Genomic DNA, 26,630 nt, shown 5'->3' on the forward strand with positions numbered 1-26,630 from the left:
TCATTGACCTTCTTCAGGTTCTACTTGATGCTTTGGACTCATTCTCTCACTAACACTTTTACAAACCTGTTCTGAACTCTGGATGCATTAATGCAGGCTGATATTTTCAATGCTGCTTATTTATTTATTTGTGGTTTGACCTAGAATTGAGCAAAGAGAAATGAAGTGGGAGCGCTGGGTGAGGTGAGATGCTACAGTGTTTATATTTTCCACATTTTACCAGCTGCCTTGTTAAATTCACTCAAAAGGTGGTCAACAAAAAAACATCTGAGGATTTTGTGCATTTGCATTGGATTCTCAACAAAAGCCTTTGATGTTGTGATTCACAACCGTTTGGAGGCCTGATGCTCCATAATAATCAACATAAATACCATACAGAGACTGCAGCTGTGGGAATGTAATGCATATAAAACCGACTCATCTGGAATTTGTGTTAATATAGCACATTTCAAAACCTTTGGGAAACTAAAAGATCACTCTCAAAATCATGTGGCATCATGTGAGAGAGAAGAAAGACTATCTAAAAATAATTTGAAGATCAAACAAGATTAGAAGGCAGTGCATGCAACCTTTTTTAATATTTAAAAATGTTCATTATAGAATCTTCATGTTCTATTTAATGTTCTATCAAGCTTTTATGGTTGCAATTTTGTGTTTCTATTCAGAGAGCGACAGAAGTTTTGGTTGATTTCCAATTAGCTGATGATTAACCTAATTTATCTGAGCAAAGCAAAGCTTTTTTCGATATATATTTTATTTTTTATTTTTTAAACAGCAAATGTTGCTGTGACATGCAAGAAAAAGCTTCAAACAGAATTTCAATATACTGCTTCATTAATCTTTACAAGACTACGAGATTACAAAACAAACAGAATGATGAACAAATTATTCATTGTAGAAAGTAGTTAGAGACTGACTCGACAGACCCTTGGCTGTGCGGAGAGATGAAGCAGAACATCAAATTTGCCCTATTTTAACAACTACCATAACTCTCTGTTCTATTCCTGTAGGAGGATGTGAGCTTCAGTAAAATAACTGAATTTTACCTCTGCTGGTGAATCGAACAGGACAGTCGCTGTAATCAGGAGTCATGCAATCGGTACAGCATCAGTATATTCAAATGTCAACTCACAGATGAAACATTAATAAGTATTTGGAAAAAGAAAGCAAGAGCTGTGGGTCGATTCAGCTGAAATTGCAGCTTTGCTGGGCCCAAGATCCAAATGTGTAATGAGATAAATATCCCAGAGGAAAAGCTGAGTATGTTAAAAACAAACATTCAGAAATACAGAAACATCTGAGCACAAATTGATCTAAAATCAACATGAAATGCTGTTCAAAACCCATTTTGCTTTCATAATATGATGCATTTACAAGTGCAATTCGAAGAAAATAAATGCTAGAAGTTTTCAAAAAAGCACGTTTTATTTTCTTCGAAAAACACTGATGAATTATGCAAGCATTTAAGGGTTAGTTCACCCCAATATGAAAATTCTGTCATTAATTACTCACCCTCATGTCGTTCCAAATCTGTAAGACCTTCGTTCATCTTCAGAATGCGAATTAAGAGCTTTCTGACCTTCCATAGACAGCTCACCTATATATTTATACAGTGCTTTAAAATAAAGCAAGGGTCCTTCCACATTCAGGGTCCAGAGCTATACCAAGAACCTTGACAAAACAGTCCATCAGTGGTTCAACCGTAATTTTATGTCAGTGGAGGGACAGAAAGCTCTCGGATTTCATCCAAAATATCTTAATTTATGTTCCGAAGATAAACGAAGGTCTTACAGATTTGAAACGACATGAGGGTGAGTAATTAATGACAGAATTTTCATATTTGAGTGAACTAATCCTTTAATGCTTGCATAATTCATCAGTGTATTTCGAAGAAAATAAAATGTGCATTTTTGAAAGCTTTTTTTGTTTTTCTTCAAATTGCACTTGTAAATGCATCATATTATGAAAGCAAAATGGGGTTTGAACAACATTACATGTTGATTTTAGATCCATTTGCCCTCAGATGTTTCTGTATTTGTGAATGTTTGTTTTTAGCATACTCAGCTTTTCCTGGGATATTTATCTCATTACACATTTGGGCCCAGCAAATTTAGTTTGTGTTCTGAAGATGAACAAATGTTGAGGTTGGAACAACATGAGGGTTAGGAATTAATGACGGAATTTTCATTTCTGGTTGAACTATTCCTTTAAGATATGATAAGAGGGTCAATTTTGATTTCATGTTGACCTTACTCTGGTCTAGTCTGTACTTCTCTGGTCAGCTTTTCCCAAGTACGTCCACATTCCTCATATCAGTACATTTTGCTTACTGTGGGGCTCTGACTTCTTCTTTGAGTGGTTTACCTTAAGAAATGTTTCACTTTGTGAACTTAAGAGCACATGAACAGCACAGCTTCGGACAAATGTACTTTTCTCAAAAGTCCATTCATTTCTGATCTCTCTACAGCTATTTTCCTGACCCCTGAAGCTTGGAGAAAACTTAAAAAGCTTTGGAGCAAGTTGTAAAAACCTTTAGCACTTTAGCTATTTTGTCTCCCGCATCCACTCTGCGGGCCGCAACGCGGTGGACAGACATAGACGTATTTTTAAAGGCTTTGTTCCCTTCGCACGGAAGCTCATTGGGGACCATTGTTTTCCGATGAGAAAGTGCACATCCCTATTGAGCAATGCTACCAATGTTGCTAAATAATTAATGAAAGGCCAAAACAAAAGAGAAACAAAGCCCTTTCACTAATACAACTCTTTCCTTTGTCCATTTTGCTTTCTTACAGTATATTGGATGAAATATTCATAGAAAAACAAACTAACTTGTGATGTTAGGTAGTTTTGGGACCCCGCAGTGGTGCATCAATGGTTTGTCTTCTGGTAAAAGTTTAAAAGCAATCTTAAGAAGTGCAATTCTAAAACATAATGGATTATGAAATAAGGTAAATCTTTCAGCATGCTGCTGTTTTTACCTGCTGCTTTTAGTGAGCTCAAAAATATGGTATTGTGATGTGTGATGCATGCATACAATATCCAACTCTTTCTTTCTTTCCTTTTTAAACTAAATAAATAAAATGAAAAATAATATACACTACCAGTCAAAAGTTTTTGAACAGTAAGAGTTTTAATGTTTTTTAAAGAATTCTCTTCTGCTGATCATGCCTGCATTTACTTGATCCAATATTACAGCAAAAGCAGTAATACTGTGAAATATTTTTACTATTTAAAGTAACTGATTTCTATTTGAATTCATTTTAAAAATGTAATTTATTCCAGTGATCAAAGCAACATTTTTAGCATCATTACTCCAGTCTCCAGTGTCACTTGATCCTTCAGAAATCATTCCGATATGCTTATTTCAAGAAACATTTATTATTATTATTATTATTAATGTTTAAAGGATTTCTGAAGGATCATGTGACTGGAGTAATGATGCTAAAAATTCAGCTTTGAAATCACAGGAACAAATTACAGTTTAAAATATATTGAAAATGGTTATTTTAAATAGTAAAAATATTTCTAAATTTGACTGTTTTTGCTGTACTTTGGATCAAATAAATGCAGGCTTGTTGAGCAGAATAAACTTCTTTAAACAGCATTAAAAATCCTACTGTTCAAAAACTTTTGACAGATAGTGTAAATAATAATTTAAAAAAAGTTAATTGCTCACTTCTTGCAAGGACTAAACTAAAAACCTTCCCTAGTCTTATCCGTTTATATGTGCTGTGTTTGAATACCTGACTAGACTGTTTCCTGCGTCGAGATCCTGTGCAGTCACGGCTCCTATAATGGTGCCTTGTGGCGTGTCCTCATAAACATCCATCGCATAGGAGGGTTTGCTGAAGACAGGAGGCTCATCCACATCCAGAACGTTTATCTTCACTGTCGCTGTGTCCTTAAACGGGCCGAAATTGTGAAACCGTGGATCCAGGTGTGCATTAGAGGCCTCTACTTTAAACGTGTATGCTTTTTTGGTCTCATAGTCCAACGGCTAAGAAAAGAGAAACAGAAACAGAAAAGAACGAAATGTTAAATTCATCTGATTTTTTTCAAGGCCTCGTATTAGACAAAACCAACGGGTTAAGTTTTGGCTGGTTATTCTATATGTGACCCTAGACCACAAAACCAGTCTTAAGTAGCACGGGTATATTTGCAGCAATAGCCAAAAATACATTGTATGGGTCAAAATAATAGTTTTTTCTTTTATGGCAAAAATCATTAGGATATTAAGTAAAGATCATGTTCAAGACATTTTGTAAATTTCCTACTGTAAATATATCTAAACTTAATTTTTGATTAGTATTATGCATTGTTAAAAACTTTATTTGGACAACTTTAAAGGTGATTTTCCCAATATTTCGTTTTTTTCACCCTCAGGTTCCAGATTTTCAAATAGTTCTATCTCAGCCAAACCTTAATTAACAAACCTTAATTAAAAGCTTATTTATTCAGCTTTCAGATGATGTATAAATCTCAATTTCAAAAACTGATATTTGATAAAAATAAGTAAAAGCAGTAATATTGTGAAACATAACAATTTTAAACAACTGTTTTCTATTTTAATATATTCTAAAATGTAATTAATTCCTTTGATTGTAAAGCTGAATTTTCAAGCATTCTTCAGTGTCACACGATCCTTCAGAAATCATTCTTATAAGTCGATTTCGTGCTCAAGAAATTATTATAAATGTTGAAAACAGTTAAAATGTATTTAAAAACAGAAATCATTTCTCATATTAAAAATGTCTTTACTGTCACTTTTGATTGAATAAATGCATCCTTGCTAAATAAAATATTAGGTACCTAAATTATTCAGTAAAATGTGACCCTGGACCACAAAACCAGTCTTAAGTCGCAAGGGTATTTGTGTAGAAATAACCAACAATACATTGTATGGGTCAAGATGAAAATTTTTTCCTTTATGCCAAAAAATCATTAGGATATTAATTAAAGATCATGTTCATTGAATATATGTAGTAAATTTCCTACCATATATATATATATATATATATATATATTTTTTTTTTTTTTTAGTAATTTGCATTGCTAAGAACTTCATTTGGACAACTATAAAGGCGATTTTCTCAATATTTTCATTTTTTTGCACCCTCAGATTATAGTTATATCTCTGCCAGTACAAAATTTCAGTTAAACCCTGCTGGTGAATGTCGTAACTACAGCATCAGGTTAAAAAAAAGATGCTAACAGACAGCGTTCTCCATATTGGCTACTCATTGAGGTCTTACATTAAAGCTTAATTTATTTATTTGTGTTTTATCTTTTGCATAAATTGCTCGCTTTGATCATTTTAAATGCGGGGCCTTTCTCAGATCTCGAGTGTGTCGATGTCGGCCTGTCTGGGGAAGTTTGTCACAATTGCTTTCAGGCATGTCAAACAAACAACACATACTCCAAAAATGGTTGGCTCACGCTCCCATGCGCATTCTCCCCTGATTTTGCTCCCCTCCCCATTGATTCGGGGCTCCTTTTCTGCTGAAATCTATCTTTAAACTCTCACTTCGGTTTTTCTAAATCAAAGCTTGTCTGTTGTCAGTATGACAGCCGTAAAATGCGTGTGTGTGTGTGTGTGTGTGTGTGTGTGTGTGTGTGTGTGGATGATTGTGGTCTTGCTCCACTAAATCAAAGCAACCCATCTAGAGATGAAAATCATACAATCTCACTCTGTCAATCTGCCTCACTGGGAGATGGCGAAAGGGCAAAGGAGACAAAGATCATATATCTGACCTGTTTACGGTTTCCATCATGAGCAATTCACTTCTGTATCATCTTTAGATGAAAACAAACACCTCAGGTAGAAATAAATATAAAATATATGGAAGCAACATGCATTTTGCACCAAAGCAAACAGCTGTTTAGCTGAGAGAGGAAAATAAGTCAACTTTCAGTGAGTGGCAGCTCTGGATCATTTGGGATTTGAGTGTCAGATGCCCCTTGCTGAAGTTTCCACATCAACTAAATCAAATGGTGCTAATTAGACTCCCAATTAGGTGAAAGTGAACCTCCGAAAACTGCAGTTGTTAATTAGCTAAAGTTGTTGTTGACATGAAAACAAAAGCAACGGTATTACCGAAGTCTTAACTACTTAAATACAGGGAGAATAAGCTCAGAGTTGCCCACCAGTAATTAGGACTCAAGTCATTTTATACAAAAGATATTTATCTCATTATTCAAACTAGCCTATGGCCTTCTGTGTCCCACAGAGACACCACTGTTTGGCCTTTAGAGGCAAAGTGATGCATTCATATTTTGTTGAAAATAAAGACAAAATTCAGAGAATAAAGTCGAAATATTTTGAGAATAACCTTTCGACTTTAGTCTAAATATTTTGAGAATGAAGTTGAAATTACGAGAATAAAGTTGAAATATTTTGACAATAAAATCAAAATTATGATTATCAAATTACGAGATTAAATGTATTATATTATAAGAATAAAGATGAAATTATGAGAATAAAGTCTAAATATTTTGACAATAAAGTCAAAATTACGAGAACCAAGTCAAAGTGTTTTAAAAATAAAGTCGAAATGTTTCAAGAAAAAGTCGAAATGTTTTGAGAATAAAGTAGAAATTACAAAAACAAATATGAAAGGTTTTAAAAATAAGGTCGGAATGTTTCGAGAATAAAGTCGAAATGTTTCGAGAATAAAGTCAAAATGTTTCGAGAATAAGGTCAAAATGTTTTGAGAGTAAAGTAGAAATTACAAAAATAAATATGAAAGGTTTTAAAAATAAGGTCGGAATTTTTTGAGAATAAAGTCGAAATGTTTCGAGAATAAAGTCAAAATGTTTTGAGAATAAAGACGAAATTTTTAGAATAAAGTAGAAAAATGGTAACACTTTACAATAAGGTTCATTAGTTAAACATTAGTTAATGTATTAACTAACATGAACTAACCATGAGCAATACATTTGTTACTGTATTAACTAATCTTTATTAACATTAGTTAACGGAAATACAGTTGTTCATTGTTTGTTCATGTTAGTTCACACTGCATTAACTAATGTTGACAAAATTTTAATAATGCATTAGTAAATGTTGAAATTAACATTAACAAAGATTAATAAATGCTGTATAAGTGCAGTTCATTATTAGTTCATGTTAACTAATGTGGTTAACTACTGTTAACTAATGAACCTTATTGTAAAGTGTTACCGAAATGTTTTAAGAATAAAATAGAAATTACAAGATTAAATATAAAAGGTTTTGAAAATAAAGTTGGAATGTTTCGAGTATGAAGTCGAAATACTTTGAGAATAAAGTGAAAATATTTTGAGAATAAAGTCAAAATGTTTTGAGAATAAAGTCAAAATGTTTTGAGAATAAAGTAGAAATTACAAACATAAATATGAAATGTTTTAAAAATAAGGTCGGAATGTTTTGAGAATAAAGTTGAAATGTTTCGAGAATAAAGTCAAAATGTTTTGAGAATGAAGTAGAAATTACAAAAATAAATATGAAAGGTTTTAAAAATAAGGTCGGAATGTTTTGAGAATAAAGTCGAAATGTTTCGAGAATAAAGTCAAAATGTTTTGAGAATAAAGTCGAAATTTTGAGAATAAAGTAGAAATGTTTTAAGAACAAAATAGAAATTACAAGAATAAATATAAAAGGTTTTGAAAATAAAGTCGGAATGTTTCGAGTATGAAGTCGAAATACTTTGAGAATAAAGTCAAAATGTTTTGAGAATAAAGATGAAATATTTTGAGAATAAAGTCGAAATATTTTGAGAATAAAGTCAGAATGTTTTGAGAATAAAGTCGAAATGTTTTAAGAATGAAGTCGAAAGGTTTCGAAAATAAAGTCCAAATGTTTTGAGAATAAAGTTGAAATTACGAGAAGAAAGTCAAAATATTTCGACAATAAAGACAAAATTATGAGAATAAAGTCGAAATGTTTAGTGAATAAAAAGTCAAGATTACGAGAATAAAGTCAAAATGTTTCGAGAATAAATTTGAATTGTTTGAGAATAAAGTAGAAATTATGAGAATAAAGTTGAAATGTTTGAGAATAAAATAGAAATTAAGAGAATAAAGTCAATGTTTGAGAATAAAATAGAAATTAAGAGAATAAAGTCGAATTGTTTGAGAATAAAGTAGATATTACGAGAATAAAGTTGAAATGTTTTGAGAATAAAGTAAAAATGTTTCTCTCATAATTTTTATAGTAATTTCAACTTTATTCTCAAAATATTTAATCTTTATTCTAAAAACATTTTGACTTTATTCTCAAAACATTTTGACTTTTTTCACAAAATATTACAACTTTAACCTCGTATTTAATTTTATTTTTTAACATGGCAATTATGAAAAGTTAATGAAAAGTGAACCCCCCAAAAAACTGCAGTTTTTAACTAGCTAAAGTTGTTGTTGACATGAAAAAAAAAGCAACGGTATTACTGAAGTCTTAACTACTTACAGTAAATACAGGGAAAATAAGCTCAGAGTTGCCCACAAGTAATTAGGACCCAAGTCATTTTATACAAAAGATATTTATCTCATTATTCAAACTAGCCTATGGCCTTCTTTGTCCCACAGAGACGCCACTGTTTGGCCTTTGGAGGCAAAGAGATGCATTCATATTAAGGTCGCAAGCTAAGAAAAAACGACAGAAAGGCAGTTTGCAGGCAAAATCGCTTGCTTTTCAGAAAAAAGGACATGCGGAGGACTTCTGTCTTCTTTAATATGCATAACGCTGGTAAAACTGTATTTCTATCCGGACGACATTATGCCACGTCCCTCGTTTCAATCAGAACGCACAGCCTTTGTAGCTCTAATTTGAAACAAAAGCTATAAATTGCTCTCTGACTGCCATTTCATGTGGTTATTTTCCATCTTGGTTCCCTCAAAGGGATCTTTAGTGATGCTCATATTGAATTATGGCTGGATCTTCACAGTCGCATTGCCTGAGAAAGGCCTGCGCGCCGCCTTGTGATTTACTTTCCCCTCCATGACACAATATTTTCATTTATACTCCCCCGGAGTGAGTTTTCAAGGTCATTTAGCTTTGTAAACTATTTGGCCACATAACAGCTTTGCTTCGGTATAAATTAATAGAAACTTGCAAAAACAGACATGTACAGATACAAAACAGCATCTGCCTGACCTCTGCACCAATGGTGACTTCAGAAAATTGTATATTTGCTTCAGTCAGACAAAGTATCTTCTTCGCTTAGCAGATGATGCGATTCCATATAATTTACGAATCTAATATCTGATAGACTTATGGATTGGGAAAAAACAACAACCATGTATAGCCTTGAACTTCTAAAACACAGGCCAGCAGCCAATCAGAATGACAAATTTTTTGCTCTCTCTCGTGAGCTGAATGTAACTATAACCAACCATATTATTGAAACATGTTCTTATTCTCACTAGGACTTTATTTATTTGATCTGAATGTAGTAAAAACATTAATATTGTGGAATATTATTACAATTAAAAAAATTGTTATCCAAAGCAAAATTTTCAGCATAATTACTCCGGTCTTCAGTGTCACATGATCCTTCAGAAATCATTTTAATATGCTGATTTGCTGCTATTTGGAAATGTGCATAATGCAACCCTTCTTTCCTATTAGTCATGCTTAAAGAACATAAGTCTCTTATTGTCACGGGTGAGTAAGGGAGGTCTGGGTCCAGGTGCAGGTAAGATAATTTATTCTTTAAACAAACAAATAACAGATAAGCAAATAAACAAAACACAAACCAACAGCCAACACGGCACAACACGACTCGATCCGGGGATACACAGACAGACATGAAAGACAATGCAGCCAGGATGATGAGTGGGGAAGAGGGGTTCTTATAACCCAGATAATTGTGACCAGGTGAGAGGTAAATGATTGCTAATGACAAACAGGTGTACAAATCAAGGGAGTGTAGTAAAAACAGCGACCTCAGGTGGCTGAGGGAGGCCCCACAGCCCAGATCATGACACTACCCCCTCCCCACGGAACGGCTCCCAGACGTTCCACAAGTCTGGAGGGTGGAGGAACGGGGGAAGGCAAATCAGGGGGAGGGACGGCGGGCCAGGCCCGTGCAGCGCAGTCACCGCTGCGTCAGGAACAGAGAGCGCGGTTGCCTCCGCGTCCGGAACAGAGAGTTCAGTCGCCTCCGCGTCAGGCGCAGAGATAGCGGTCATGGCCGCGTCCGGAACAGAGATCGCGTTCACAGCCGCGTCAGGCACAGAGTGAGCGGTCAACGCCGCGTCAGGCACAGAGTGAGCGGTCAACGCCGCGTCAGGAACAGCGAGAGCGGTCACCGCCGCATCAGGAACAGCGAGAGCGGTCACCGCCGCATCAGGAACAGCGAGAGCGGTCACCGCCGCATCAGGAACAGCGAGAGCTGTCACCGCCGCATCACGCACAGAGTGAGCGGTCATCGCCGCATCAGGAACAGCGAGAGCGGTCACCTCCGCATCAGGAACAGCGAGAGCGGTCACCTCCGCATCAGGAACAACGAGAGCGGTCACCGCCGCGTCCGGAACAGAGAGAGCGGTCACCGCCGCGTCCGGAACAGAGAGAGCGGTCACCGCCGCGTCCGGAACAGAGAGAGCGGTCACGGCCGCGTCCGGAACAGAGATCGCGTTCACAGCCGCGTCAGGCACAGAGTGAGCGGTCAACGCCGCGTCAGGCACAGAGTGAGCGGTCAACGCCGCGTCAGGAACAGCGAGAGCGGTCACCGCCGCATCAGGAACAGCGAGAGCGGTCACCGCCGCATCAGGAACAGCGAGAGCGGTCACCGCCGCATCAGGAACAGAGAGAGCGGTCACCGCCGCATCACGCACAGAGTGAGCGGTCATCGCCGCATCAGGAACAGCGAGAGCGGTCACCACCGCATCAGGAACAGCGAGAGCGGTCACCGCCGCATCAGGAACAGCGAGAGCGGTCACCGCCGCATCACGCACAGAGTGAGCGGTCATCGCCGCATCAGGAACAGAGAGAGCGGTCACCGCCGCATCAGGAACAACGAGAGCGGTCACCACCGCATCAGGAACAGCGAGAGCGGTCACCACCGCATCAGGAACAGAGAGAGCGGTCACCTCCACCTCAGGAACAGCGAGAGCGGTCACCACCGCATCAGGAACAGAGAGAGCGGTCACCTCCACCTCAGGAACAGCGAGAGCGGTCACCACCGCATCAGGAACAGAGAGAGCGGTCACCTCCACCTCAGGAACAGCGAGAGCGGTCACCACCGCATCAGGAACAGAGAGAGCGGTCACCTCCACCTCAGGAACAGCGAGAGCGGTCACCACCGCATCAGGAACAGCGAGAGCGGTCACCTCCGCATCAGGAACAGCGAGAGCGGTCACCGCCGCATCAGGAACAGCGAGAGCGGTCACCGCCGCGTCAGGAACAGAGAGAGCGGTCACCGCCGCGTCAGGAACAGCGAGAGCGGTCACCGCCGCGTCCGGAACAGAGAGAGCGGTCCCCGCCGCGTCCGGAACAGAGAGCGCGGTCACCGCCGCGTCCGGAACAGAGAGAGCGGTCCCCGCCGCGTCCGGAACAGAGAGCGCGGTCCCCGCCGCGTCCGGAACAGAGAGAGCGGTCACCGCCGCGTCCGGAACAGAGAGAGCGGTCCCCGCCGCGTCCGGAACAGAGAGCGCGGTCACCGCCGCGTCAGGAACAGAGAGAGCGGTCACCGCCGCGTCCGGAACAGAGAGAGCGGTCCCCGCCGCGTCAGGAACAGAGAGAGCGGTCACCGCCGCGTCAGGAACAGAGAGAGCGGTCCCCGCCGCGTCAGGAACAGAGAGAGCGGTCACCGCCGCGTCCGGAACAGCGAGAGCGGTCACCGCCGCGTCCGGAACAGAGAGAGCGGTCACCGCCGCGTTCGGAACAGAGAGCGCGGTCCCCGCTGCGTCCGGAACAGAGAGCGCGGTCACCGCCGCGTTGGGAACAGATCCAGCGGACGCCCTCTCTCGAAAAAGCGCCTCCGCCATCGCCCTATAGTAGGGACGCTTCCGCGCCGCCTCAGCGTTGCGGGCATCCATCACCGCCAGACAGGCGTAGATGGTCTCGAAGCGGGCGACCGACGCCGCCTCCGCCTCCTCAGAAAAAAAAAAACTACTCCCCGCTGGACCCATCTTGGCTGGCTGCATTCTGTCACGGGTGAGTAAGGGAGGTCTGGGTCCAGGTGCAGGTAAGATAATTTATTCTTTAAACAAACAAATAACAGATAAGCAAATAAACAAAACACAAACCAACAGCCAACACAGCACAACACGACTCGATCCGGGGATACACAGACAGACATGAAAGACAATGCAGCCAGGATGATGAGTGGGGAAGAGGGGTTCTTATAACCCAGATAATTGTGACCAGGTGAGAGGTAAATGATTGCTAATGACAAACAGGTGTACAAATCAAGGGAGTGTAGTAAAAACAGCGACCTCAGGTGGCTGAGGGAGGCCCCACAGCCCAGATCATGACACTTATGTTCACCAAAGCTGCATTTATTTGAACAAAAATACTGTAATATTGTGAAATATTATTGCAATTTGAAAGAACTGACATTTTAAAATATCTTAATATTTTGAGAATAAAGATGAAAATCTGAGAATTCTATAATAAAAACTATAATAAAATAAATACTAAAAAACATAATATAATAAAAATTCTATAATAAAAACTTTATTGTCCAAAGTCTAATATTTTGGACAATAAAGTGAAATCATGAGAATAAGGTCTAAATATTTTAAGAATAAAGTTTAAATATTTGCAGAATAAAGTCAAAATTACAAAAATAAAATCTAAATATTTTGATAATAAAGTCAAAATTAAGAGACTAAAGTCGAAATATTTTGACAATGAAGTCAAAAATACGATTATGGGATTACAAGATTAAAGTCGTAATATTTCAAAAAAGACGAAATTATGAGAATTAAGTCTGAATATTTCGAGAATAAAGTCAAACTTTTGATTATGAGATTACGAGATTAAAGTCGTAATATTTAAAAAATAAAGTTGAAATTATGGGAATAAAGTCAAAATAATTCAACAATAATGTCAAAATTATGAGAATAAAGTCAAAGTGTTTTGAGAACAAAGTCGAAATGTTTCGAGATAAGTTATAATAAGTTATAATATTTTGAGAGTATATTCTAGCCTTTTGGGCATGCACAAAATTGGGAGCAATTTTGACTTTATTATAGAAACATTTTGACTTTATTCTTGAAACACTTCAGATTCATTCTTGTAATTTCTACTTTATTCTCGAAACATTTCAACTTTATTCTCAGAACATTTTGACTTTATTTTCGAAAAATTTCGACTTTACTCTCATATTTTCAACTTTATTCTCGAAACATTTTGACTTTATTCTCTAAAAAAGTAGACTTTATTCTTTAAACATTTCAACTTTATTCTTGAAACATTTAATTTTTTATTCTCAAAATATTTTGCCTTTATTCTTGAAACATTTCGATTTTATTCTCAGAAAAATTTCAACTTTATTCTTGAAACATTTTGACTGTATTTTTGAAAAATTTCAACTTTATTTTCGAAATTTTAGCTTTATTCTCAGAACATTTTGACTTTATTTTCGAAAAAATTCGACTTTATTCTCGAAATATTTTTACTTTATTCTCATAATTTCAACTTTATTCACCAAACATTTCAACTTTATTCTCGAAACATTTTGACTTTATTCTCTAAAAAAGTAGACTTTATTCTTTAAACATTTCAACTTTATTCTCGAAACATTTAAATGTTTATTCTCAAAATATTTTGTCTTTATTCTTGAAACATTTCGATTTTATAACATTTTGACTGTATTTTCCAAAAATTTTCAACTTTTTTTTCGAAATATCAGCTTTATTCTCAGAACATTTTGACTTTATTTTCGAAAAAATTCGACTTTATTCTCGTCATTTCAACTTAATTCTCGAAACATTTTGACTTTATTCTCTAAAAAAGTAAACTTTATTCTTTAAACATTTCAACTTTATTCTCGAAACATTTAAATTTTTATTCTCAAAATATTTTGTCTTTATTCTTGAAACATTTCGATTTTATTCTCGAAACATTTTGACTTTATTCTCAAAATTCGACTTTATTCTCGCAACATTTAAACTTTATTCTTGAAACATTTTGACTGTTTTTTCGAAAAATTTTCGAAATTTTTTCGTTTATTTTCGAAATTTCAGCTTTATTCTCAAAACATTTCGACTTTATTCTTGAAACATTTTAACTTAATTCTCATAATTTCAACTTTATTCTTGAAACATTTTGACTTTATTTTCGAAATATTTCGACTTTAATCTCGAAACATTTAAACTTTATTCTTGAAACATTTTGACTGTTTTTTGTTTTTTTTAAATTTCAACTTTATTTTCAAAATTTCAGCTTTATTCTCGAAACATTTGGACTTTATTCTCAAAATTTTTACTTTATTCTCATTTTTTTTTTTTTTTACGTGGCACTAAAATGCCATCATAGCTTTCAATTGATCAAAAGTGACATTTATAATGTAGCAATAATTTCAAATAAATGCGGTTCTTCTGAGCATTCTCTTCATCAAAAAAAAGGTACCACCATTATTAATATTTGATCACCAAAAATATTTTATAAAACAGAGCAATGATGCTGAAAATGCAGCTTTATATTTTACATTTTTTAAATACTTTAAAATAGAAACCATCTCTTTTATATTAGAATTTTATTTCACAATTTTAGTTTGACTGCATTTTTAATCAAATACATGCAGCCTTGGTACGCACAAGAGACTTTTTATGTTCTCTAAGCTTGACTAATGGGAAAGAAGCGCTCCATTACGCACATCTCCAAATCAACACCTGCTCTTATTACCATGTACATCAGACTCCCATTTGAGTTTTCACGACAGGCCCGAGACGTGAGGTGAACAGGGTGAACCAGACGTTGCGTCTCTCGCCGCCCGTGTCCAGTATTGATGGTGGACGGACGTGAACGGTGATTAAATGTCAGAGGAAGCTGCAGGATTATTGGAGGTGAGGAGGTTTAGCCTAGAAGAATGTCAAGAGCATCATTGCCCTTTTAGTGTGTGTGAGCGGCCACATCACCCCAGCAGCCCTGGTTAATGACTTTACGCCGAGACAAGGGAAAAAAGAGAGAAAGGGAGAAAAGACGCGGGAAGGGTAATGACAGTGACTCAAAACTAATGAAAGGCTCTTCAAGTGTGTCACTAGTTGTGATGAAACCGAATTACAATACCAAGGCTATACTTTACGACAACAGGTCCTGAATGCTTTATATTGTGCCATCACCGGTAAACCCTTGACCATGAGAAGTAGACCATGAGAACTGTTCCTTTAACAACATAGACTTACAGTATTTGTATAGCCACTTAATGATTACACTTGAGTAGTAGGACAAAACTAGCTGCCGAAGCTGAGAAAAAATATATGTATTTATCAAGGTAACGTTCTGTTTTAGGATTTAACTTCCTGGATTATTACATTTTCTTACAAAATGTCATTTTTCCCCTGTCTGTCACTCAATATGGGTCAGATTGAAAAATAACATGTCAAATCTATATTACAAAATCAAAATATCTGGCAGTGAATGAATGAATTGAAACTACAAGGTGGTTTCAAACTAATTTCCAGCTCCTTCTATTGATTTGGCATTACAATCAGACTTTCGGTCTTGACAAAATAACTGTATTTTGCACATCAAACGTCTATTAACTATTATCCATCAACAAAAGAGATGAATTACACACTTCAGCATTATTTAACTTAATGGTTGATGTCACCTCTACTGAGTATTTTCATTGCGAAGCATTGATCTTCAATTAAAGGTCACAGTAACAGGACAATAACTCAAGGGACACACAGAAAACCTCAGGTAACAGTGTTGAAACCACACACACAACAGCTACAGAGAGCTATAGAGAGTACAACTCTGGAATTAAAAAAACACTGAACTGTATGATTTTTTTTTTGAAAGAAATTAATACTTTTATTCTGAAAACTGGTTAAAGTGACGGTATAATATATATATATATATATATATATATATATATATATATATATATATTTAAGAAATTACTATTTTAATTCAGAAAATTGGTTAAAGTGACAGTACAATGTCTTTTTTTAAAGAATTAAAAAAAAATTATTTAGAAAATTGGTTAAAGTGACAGTATATTATTTCTTTTTTTAAAGAAATAATACTTATTTTTAGACAATTGGTTAAAGTAACAGTATAATATATCATTTATTTAAATAATTAATACTTTCATACAGAAAATTGGTTAAAGTGACAGTATAATGTATTTAAAAAAATATATATATTTATTTAGAAAATTGGTTAAAGTGACTTTCTTTTTAATTAAGTTGTTATTACTTTTAACATGTAGATCAAAGGCCTCAGGAAAGGTGTTACTAGTTCAGGCAGTACGTGTAGATGTGTACGTGAAGGAAATACTCATTTCCGTATCTGCGTGTGCTGACACTTGAACGTTACCGGAACAAAAGACACTTTAAATTCGGTACTTCATGCTAGTGAATTCTTTGATATGCTAATGCACTCCCTTCTTGCACTGGTGTGAGTGCCAGCAGAGAAACCCAGGCGATCGCAGCCCGAGCATCAACGCCAGTCATGGGAATTGAACAATTGCGCACCTGATCCTAAAACAAGCACCATCCATTGTGTGGGTGCAGATGCTTGGAGCCGTTCAATGCAATGTAAATATGTCTACCATTAGTATTCTCTTCATGATTATTTCCAAAAGGGGCTTTTAAAATGCAGCGTCACCATCCTCTGGTGAATTTCTGCTGCGGCTCACGGTGTAGATGTGAGAGCGCTTTGATGTAAAGTTGGTTTTTATTTCCATTAGCGTGCTTATTCATGGCAACCAATAGCATCTCCAGCAGACATTTTGCCCACACAGCCAAATACGGCATTATTCTATTCTTACTTAAGAAGATCTTTGTGAAATCAATAGCTATTATTAAAGTCAGGCCTTTAATCCTCAGGGCTTCTCTGCACGATATCAATATGCCCTCCTATTAGTATGCAGAACTTACTCGCCGCTTTTCGTAGTGTAATGCAGTTTGCCTTCATCTAAATAAGATTACAATGTGAAGCACCCGGAAAAAGTGCACTTGTTGTTGTTGTTACAGTGCGCCTGTTAGCCTTGGCCTGTGAAATAACTCTGAGCTTTCATGAAAGGCTGTTTTTTTTGGGTGCATGAGCCTGTCAGACGCTCGCTCGTGCACTTTCCTCTTTAGGACATTGAAACAGGATGATGCATTTTTAATAAGAGTTGGGTTTGTTGTGTTGGGAACAGTATTACACTAACACAACTTTTCTCATCCTCTTCTCAAGACTGAAATTAAACAGGACACATGGAGGATTCACTCACGATTCATGGATATCCTACATGTGGCGGTACAGATTACCGTAGCTCAAAACATCAAATATCGTGAAATATTATTATTAAAATTTATATTTTTATATTGTAATTTTTTTAAAGTAATTTATTACTGTGATGAAAAAGTCACATTTTCGGCAGTGAAATGGACCATAAAATGTGAGATTTGTATGCATCTACTCAACAATAAATAAATAAATAAATAAATATTTTTAAATTAAAAAAAAACAAAAACCTTTTAATCAGAATATTGGTTAAAGTGACAATATAATGTCTTTTTTTAAATAAATTAATACTTTCATATTGAAAATTGGTTAAAGTGACAGTATATGTCTTTTTAAATAAATTAATACTTTTATTCAGAATATTGGTTTAAGTGACAGTATAATATGTCTTTTTTTAAGAAATGAATGCTTTTATTCAGAAAATTGGTTAAAGTGACAGTAAAATGTGTATTTCTTTTAAATGAATAGTTTTATTCAGAAAATTGGTTACAGTGACAGTATATATATTTTTTCTTTAAAGAAATTAATACTTTTATTCAGAAAATTAAATTGACAGTAAAATGTCTTGTCTTTTTTGAAAGAAATGAATACTTTTATTCAGTATTGTGATATATTATTGTGAAATATTATTGCAATTTAAAATAAGTATTTTCTATTTTAATATTTTTTTAAATGCTATTTATACATGGCATTGGCAGTAAAATGGGTCATAAAATGTGATATTTTTATGCATCTACTCAAAAAATAAATAAATAAATAATTGGCCTACTTATACTACCAGTCAAAAGTTTTTGAAGAGTAAGATTTTTTTTATGTTTTTCTAAAGAAGGATCTTCTGCTCACCAAGGCTGCATTTATTTAATCCAATTTACAGCAAAAACAGTAACATTTTGAAATACTTTTTAATATTTAAAATAACTGCTTTCTATATGAATATATTTTTAAATATGCTAATTTTTCATCACACTCCAGTCTTCAGTGTCACATAATCCTTCAGAAATCATTCTAATATGCTGATTTGCTGTTCAAGAAACATTTATTATTACATTTATTAATATTATTATTTATTATGAATATTTAAAACTGTTATTATAGAGTAGATTGTTTCAGGATTCTTGTATAAATAGAAAGATCCAAAGATCAGCGTTTATCTGAAATAAAAAGCTTTTGTAACATTATACACTACATTTGGAGTCAGTATAAATGTGTGTTTTTTTTTTTAAGTAATAATACTTTTATTTACCCAGGACACTTTAAATCGATCAAAAGTGATGATAAAGACATTTATAATGTTACAAAAGATTTCGGATAAATGCTGTTCTTCTGAGCTTTATATTCATCAGAGAACCCTGAAAAAAATTCCAGCTGTTTTCAACATAATAATTATAAATGTTTTTGAGCAGCAAATAAGAATATTAAAATGATTTCTGAAGGATCATGTGACTGGAGTAATGATGCTAATAGATATAAGTTATTTTAAATATTAAGAATATTTAAAAATGTTACTGTATTTCCTGTACTTTGGATCAAACACACGCAGGCTTGGTGAGAAGAAGAGACTTCTTAAAAAACATTAAAAATCTTACTTTTCAAAAACTTTTGACTGATAGTGTTTATTTGCACCTTTGCATACTAATTATAAAAACAACAACACAAGGACACATTTTCAGGGTCAGGGTAAATCTCAGTGCACTGCAAATAAAACAATAGCACCCAACTGTCTACACTGTTTTGCTAGAATAGGCTTGTAAATTACTAGCAATGCAAGCCATGCATTTCTAAAGTCTACATCTCTTGCTGATATATTTGACGAATAAGAGCTCATTTAATCAGCATTAATGAATGCATCGTCTTACAAGGTAGATTGTTGTATTGTATTAGCAAAAATGCACAGAATTTGTATTGGCAAAACACAGCTTCCAAAATAAGTTTTCTCAACTAGTGAATGACTAGAGTGTTGGAAACTGCAGTTGTTCAGTTCTAAAATTATACCGTTATGAATCTTTTGCTGACTTAATTTTCTTTATATTCTGAATAACTCAAGCAGCAACAAAATGTGTGCCAGAGAGAGGTACAATGGTTAAAAGAATATTGTGGGATATTTTTAACCTAATGTCTATATTTATCCAGTTTTTTTGCTGCAACAACAGTGTAATTGTGTTTGCGTAAAGCTGAATGCGTCAAAGCTCATTTTCAGGAGTAGTTTGCATAAAAGAGGGTTGGCCGATAACAATCGTGCTTTGTATTGCTGATCGGCTGGTTTTGATAGTTGCAGTCATGGGAGAATATGGCAGAATTATTAATCAAGTGTGAAAATGACGCAACCATTTACCACACTGCTGATTACCAAAGACAGCAAATTCCGGCCGTTGTAAAAATGAACAATGTGTTTATATTAATAATAATGCACCCAGAATAGAAATAAAACTATAAACATAACATTTAAACTAGCTTCTATTATAAGTGATGAATTACTGTAAAACATTCTTCATGCATTATTAAAAATGGTGGACTAGCCAAAATGATTGTCTGTGGAAATTAGCAGCATGCCTCAAATGCAATGCCTAGACATTATATCGAAAATAACCTTAATATTCCTGTAAGCCTCTTAGCTGGAAGTACAAAGACTGCAGGATGGACGATAAAAGCATTTGGAGAACATCAGCATGGTGCTCTTGAGAAGATGTTTAACCACAGGTTCTAGTGGATCTTAAGTGGTTTTTGCTTTAGGAGCCAGATTTCATGTTGGACAAGAAGTGGCAACCCAACACAGCACCTAAATTGATTATCATACTAAAAAAATACATTAAATACATTAATTATACCTGTTAAATTAATCATTTGTTGTCCCCTGAGTTACATACGAATGTTTGCAAAATGCAAAATTGATTCAATGCATGGTCATCAGTGTCAAAATTAGCATTAGTATGTATGGAAGCCCATTTGGCCGCATAAGGAAAAACAAAATCCTTTTGGTAAATTGATAAATCATAATAATTACAAAAATGACTTGTGAAAAAATGACGCTTTATCTCATGATGTTTTAATTTTAAAATCTCATAATCATGACTTGGTATGTTATAATGTTTACTTTTTAATCTAAAACATAATGAGTTAGTATCATAATCATAGTGTTAATCTATCTCATAAGTTCAAATCTTTATCTCATTAATATTTGTTTGTCATAATTGACTTAATCACATAATTATATCATATCATGATGTTTACTTTTAATCTTGTACATTCCAAGTCAGTTTATCATGTTTACGTTCTATATTATTATCTCATAATTATTCTCTCATAATTATAATTTTGACTTAGTATGTCCAAATGTAAACTTTTTATCTCATAATTATGACTTAATATCTTATAAGTTCAACTTTATAGCTTTTTCATAATTTAGACTTTATCGCGATCACTTAGCATGTCACAATGTTTACTTTTAATCTTGTACATACTAAGTTAGTATATCATGTTATGTCATATTAAGACTTAGTATATCATAATTTTTATTTTATCTTATAATGATGACTTTGTATGTCATATTTACTTTTATCTCATAATTGTGACTTTTTATTGCATAATTTTAACTTAGGTACATAAGTAATGAGCTATAGTATATCATTATGTTTACTTTTTATCTCATTATGACTCAGTATCTCATAATTTCAGCCTTTGTTTTACTATTATAACTTAGTATGTCATGATTACTTTTTATCCAATACATAAATTAGTATGTCATAATAGTAACGTCTTACCTCATTATTATGACTATATCATAATTTTGACTTTTCATTGCATAATTTTGACTTAATATGTCACAATCTTTACTTTTACTCTTTTATCTTACAGGTAATGAGTTAGTATATGATTGTTTATTTTTTATTACATTATGACTCAGTATTTTATCATTTTAACCTTTATTTCACAATTATGACTTAGTATGTCATAATGTTCACTTTTTATCTCATAATGGCTTAGTATCTCATAAATGTATGTCATAATTTTGACTTATCATAATCACTTTGTCACAATGTTTACTTTTAATCTTGTAAGTTAGTATATTATGTTTTATGAATTATGAATTTCAACTTCTTTTACCTCATTAATATGACTTGGTATATCATAATTTTGACTATTTATCTTATAATGATGACTTTGTATGTCATAATATTGACTTTTTATTTATTGCATAATTTTGACTTAGTATATCGTTTAATTTTTATCTCACTAATTTTAACCTTTTTCACAAATATGACTTAGTATGTCATAATGTTTATTTTTTATCTAATACATAATAAATTAGTATGTCATAATGTTTACTCCTTATCTCATAATTATGACTTAGTATCTCATATGTTTAGCTTTTATCACGTAATCACTTAATATATCACCTTTTTTTTTACTTAGATTTTTTCTTGTTTACAGCCAATATATCTAAGAATTCTTAGATCAAGAAGGATTTTCTAGACAAGTAAAACTATTTTCTTGTTTTCAGAAAAAAACAAGTAAAAAAAACCAAGTCAAAATTAAATGAGTTTTTGCTTAGAACAAGCAAAATAATCTGCCAATTGGGTAAGAAAAATAATCTTGTTTTCTGTTTAAAATAAGATTTTTTTGTTTACCCCATTGGCAGATTATTTTTCTTGCTCTAAGCAAAAACTCATTTAATTTTGACTTGTTTTTTTCTTTCTGAAAACAAAAGAAAATCCTTCTTGATTTAAGACTTCTTTTTAGATATTTTTGTTGGAAACAAGACAAAAAATCTAAGTAAAAACAGCATTTTTTGCAGTGTACTTTTAATCTTGTACATATTAAGTTAGTATATCATGTTTATGTTCTATCTCATAATGAGTTAGTATCTTATAATTTTAACTTTTATCTCATATTTATGACTTTGTATGCAGTCATTTTCTGATTTAGTTATCTCATTATGACTCAGTATCTCATAATTTCTTTTAATTTAACTTTTTTTACATTATGACTCTTTATCTTACAATTATTACTTAGTATATCAATGTCTACTTTTTATCTCATAATTATGACCTGCACTACAATTTTGACTTTTTATCTCATAATTACTTTTTGTACTTTTGTACTCTCATTATTTATGACTTACTATATCATAATTTTGATTTACCAAAGCATGATGGTTTTTCTTATTTAGAAAGGTCCACAATTCAATCCGTTCATGACCCACTAATTGAGAACCATCACAGGAACTGCCTTTGACATGACTGAATACGCTGACATGATGTGTTGCACAGAATCAGTAGCAGAATCTCTTATCCTAGCACACAACCACACAAGCAAACTCATAAACTGTATCTCACAACACTGTTCCACAAGTATTAGCCAATACATCAGACTTGACATTGTTTTGATACTGAACGATCACTGGAGAGGTAAGCACAGCATCGAACAGAACTTGTTGGAAATGGACGGTAAGGCATATCCCAACCACAGCAGCGTTTGAGGACACATACAGTCATCTATTTGGAGCCAGTAATGCATGCAGAGCCCTCTACTGCTAAAATGAGTTTTCCATGTCGATAATTCATTTTTCAGCCGAGATGTTTGATATCTTCGTTTACATGGGGTTATATCACCATGCTAAAGAGGTAAAATGATCGTTTGGGTTTCTAAAAGAGCTAAACACAAAAGTAGGGCACAGGGTATATCGCACACCGGTTTGATGCATATATCCGCAGGCACACATAGTGTCATAACACACCTTTGGTTTTTTAGATTCTTGACATTTGCAGTTATGAAATATCCCCTCTAATAACCTCAGTTCACAGCACTGACACAAACACACCGCTAACATCCCGCATCCCTCAGACTGCTGCTCTCAGCGAAAGTTTTTTATATCCCTTTTCCTTACCACATGGTGTGCATGCTGACATCCCTACTTGCACACACACACACACACACACACACACACACACACACACACACACACACACACACACACACACACACACACACACACACACACACACACACACACACACACATACATATCTGTGGAGTCTTTGATATGCATTATCGTATATTATCAAGTACACATCATCAGATGCTTGTCACTGCACTTGTCTGTCATGTCATAACATCTCACATTCACACATACATGCGTGAAGGTAAACAAGCTGTTTCTGCTTCCAAATATGATTTTATGCATCTCAGCTATATAGTATAGCATACTATTACTATCATACTATTTCTGCAGCATATATTACGTATACATTATACATATACATATCCATTTTTGGTTACACAAAGAACCATTCAGTCAAAGGTTCTTTGAAGAACCATCTCTTTCTTACCTTTTTATAATCTGAAGAACTTTCTTTCACCACAAATAACCTTTTGAGAAACAGAAAGGTTCTTCAGATGTTAAAGGTTCTTTATGGAACCATTTAGACAAAAAAGGTTCTTCTATGGCATCGTGAAGTAGAGTGCGGATCGGGCCGCATTTTTCTGTCCGAGCCCGGCCCGCGTCCGACAGAGGAGTAACCGAGCCCGACCCGAACCCGACAGGCATTAAGATATTTATGTCCGAGCCCGATCCCAGCCCGACACAGTTAAAATCTTTTTTTTTTCTCATACTAATGACACGTGCAGTTTTTTGTGTGGAAAGCCCGCTTTTATTAAGCAACTGTAGGAAGGCGTTCGGAAATGTCAACAGATGAGCGCATCAGTGCACACGGGGCAAAAAGCGCTGTTATAACACAGGCGCACTATCGCGCTGATGTAACCGAGCCCGACCCGAACCCGAGCATCCTTTCTAAATATCTGTCCGAACCCGGCCCGGCCCGTCGGGTTCCGTCGGGTACCGTCGGGCTCGGCTCGGGTATCCATCCTCTATCGTGAAGCACCTTTATTTTTAAGAGTGCACTGTGCATTATATGCTTGCAGCAATAGCCAAAAATACATTGTATGGGTCAAAATAATATTTTTTCTTTAATGCCAAAAATCATTAGGATATTAAGTAGACATCATGTTTCATGAAGATATTGTGTAAATTTCCTACTGTAAATATATCAAAATGTAACTTTTGATTAGTAATATGCATTGCCAAGAACTTCATTTGGACAACTTTCAAAGCGATTTCTCAGTATTTTAATTTTTGTTCCACCCTCAGATTTTAGATTTTCAAATACTTCTATCTCGGCCAAATATCATCCTATCCTAACAAACCATACACCAATGAAAGCTTATTTATTCGGCTTCCAGATGCAATGACTGTTATGACTGGTTTTGTAATCCAGGGTCACATATAACAAAATGCAATGTGCTTGACTTGACATTGCATTTCCAGCAAGAAAAATGAACAGGAAGTTAAGCCATGGTTTTTAACACAAGACTGCCAAATGTTAAGACACTTAGCAAAAATATTGTTTAAAAAATTAAGGTGCTTTAAAAGGTTCTTCACAGCGTTGCCATAGAAGAACCATTTTTGGTTACACAAAGAACCATTCAGTCAAAGGTTCTTTGAAGAAACATCTCTTTCTTACCTTTTTATAATTTGAAGAACATTCTTTCACCACAAAGAACCTTTTGAGAAACAGAAAGGGTTCTTCGGATGTTAAAGGTTCTTTATGGAACCATTTAGACAAAAAAGGTTCTTTTATGGCATTGTGAAGCACATTTATATCCAAAAATACATTGTATGGGTCAAAATGATACATTTTTCTTTAATGCCAAAAATCATTAGGATATTAAATAGAGATCATGTTTCATGAAGATATTGTGTAAATTTCCTACTGTAAATATATAAAACTTTTACTTTTGATTGGTAATATGCATTGCTAAGAACTTCATTTGGACAACTTTAAAGACGATTTCTCAGTATTTTCATTTTGGTGCACCATCAGATTTCAGATTTTCAAATACTTGTATCTCCGCCAAATATTATCCTAATAAACCATATATCAATAGAAAGCTTATTTATTCAGCTTTTCAGATGACTGTTATGACTGGTTTTGTGATCCAGGGTCACATATAACAAAATGCAATGTGCTTGACTTGACATTACATTTCCAGCAAGAAAAATGAACAGGAAGTGTAGCCATGGTTTTTAACACAAGACTGCCAAATGTTAAGACACTTAGCAAAAATATTGTATTAAAAATGCACAAAACCCATTTATCTTTGCAAGATGATAATTAAATGTCACTCGCTGAATTAAGCCAAGTAAGTGTATCATACCTAGTGAACATTAACCGTCAAGATTCACATTCATCTCAATGGCAGTTGCTTGGCTAGTGCTTGTATTCCCATTCGTTTTTCACATTCTCTGATCACACTGTATTACAAAACTGTGAAAAACATTAATTTCATGCTTTTAAGAGCTTCCAAATGGAGAATCATTTCTTACTAAAGCTAACCTAAACGTAACAAGGTCACACGGCAATGCTGCATACTGCAAATATCTTGTTTTATAAAGATATTCCACACACTATTTTAAACATATACCTACTATACAGTATCATTTCAGTATTCACTGAGATGTAAGCTAGTATTCCATTCTGAGCTTTGCCTTTTTTATTTATTTTACCAGTATATTAAACAGCAGTCACCTATAGGTGGCACTGCTTACTCCTGTTGCAAACCTACAGTATGTGTTCCTGTTCTCAAACAAAACACAGTGAAAAATGTGCTGAAGTGAAATAAACATGGATAAACAAAGCCATCTGATGTGATTTTCGCACCCAAGACTTTCCTACTTCGCAACCGGTCTCAAATCAGGTGAATGCAAATTACTTTTTGTTATCATGGAAGTGTTGAATCTTTAAAATCCCAGTGACTGTGGCAGTTTGCACATTCTTAGCTGATTTATAGATCAAACAGCACTTTAATGACATACTTAATGTGGGATGAGAAAGTCTGACGGAGTAGGACTCTGCAGGAATGAGTCATTAGATTGAGGCCTAAAAGCCTGTGCTTGATTTTTTTTTTTGCAAGTGAAATTAGACAAATGAAGTGGCCAGCGTTGTTCATTCCGCCACGGATGTCCCATCTGCCTTGCACATTTTGGTTTTGTTGGCCTCTCTGCAGCACAGACTATCTTTAATATTTTGTCATTGTTTCTTTGTTTGAGTGAACTATGTGATAATTAGACGGCTTGTTATTCTGTGTTGTGTTGCCAACTCTGAGGGAGTGGGAGACGGTGAGATCCTGCGGGATCAGACTTCTCTCACAACTTAAAAGAATAATTGCTTTTGTTTACTAATGGGAGAAA

At 34.9% G+C, this 26,630-nt stretch overlaps 1 protein-coding gene across 1 annotated transcript in view; it reads right to left on the reverse strand.

The window, feature by feature from the left end:
* The window catches only part of cdh12b (cadherin 12b), a 200,587-nt gene that overhangs the window by 28,630 nt on the left and 145,327 nt on the right, over nucleotides 1–26,630 (reverse strand). The window contains exon 7 of the mRNA XM_073827921.1: nucleotides 3,744–3,997. Within this exon, the coding sequence (XP_073684022.1) occupies nucleotides 3,744–3,997 (254 nt within the window). The remainder of the gene's footprint in view (nucleotides 1–3,743; nucleotides 3,998–26,630) is intronic.

The sequence above is a fragment of the Garra rufa genome, chromosome 22, assembly GCF_049309525.1.
Source record: "Garra rufa chromosome 22, GarRuf1.0, whole genome shotgun sequence".
Taxonomy (NCBI): domain Eukaryota; kingdom Metazoa; phylum Chordata; class Actinopteri; order Cypriniformes; family Cyprinidae; genus Garra; species Garra rufa.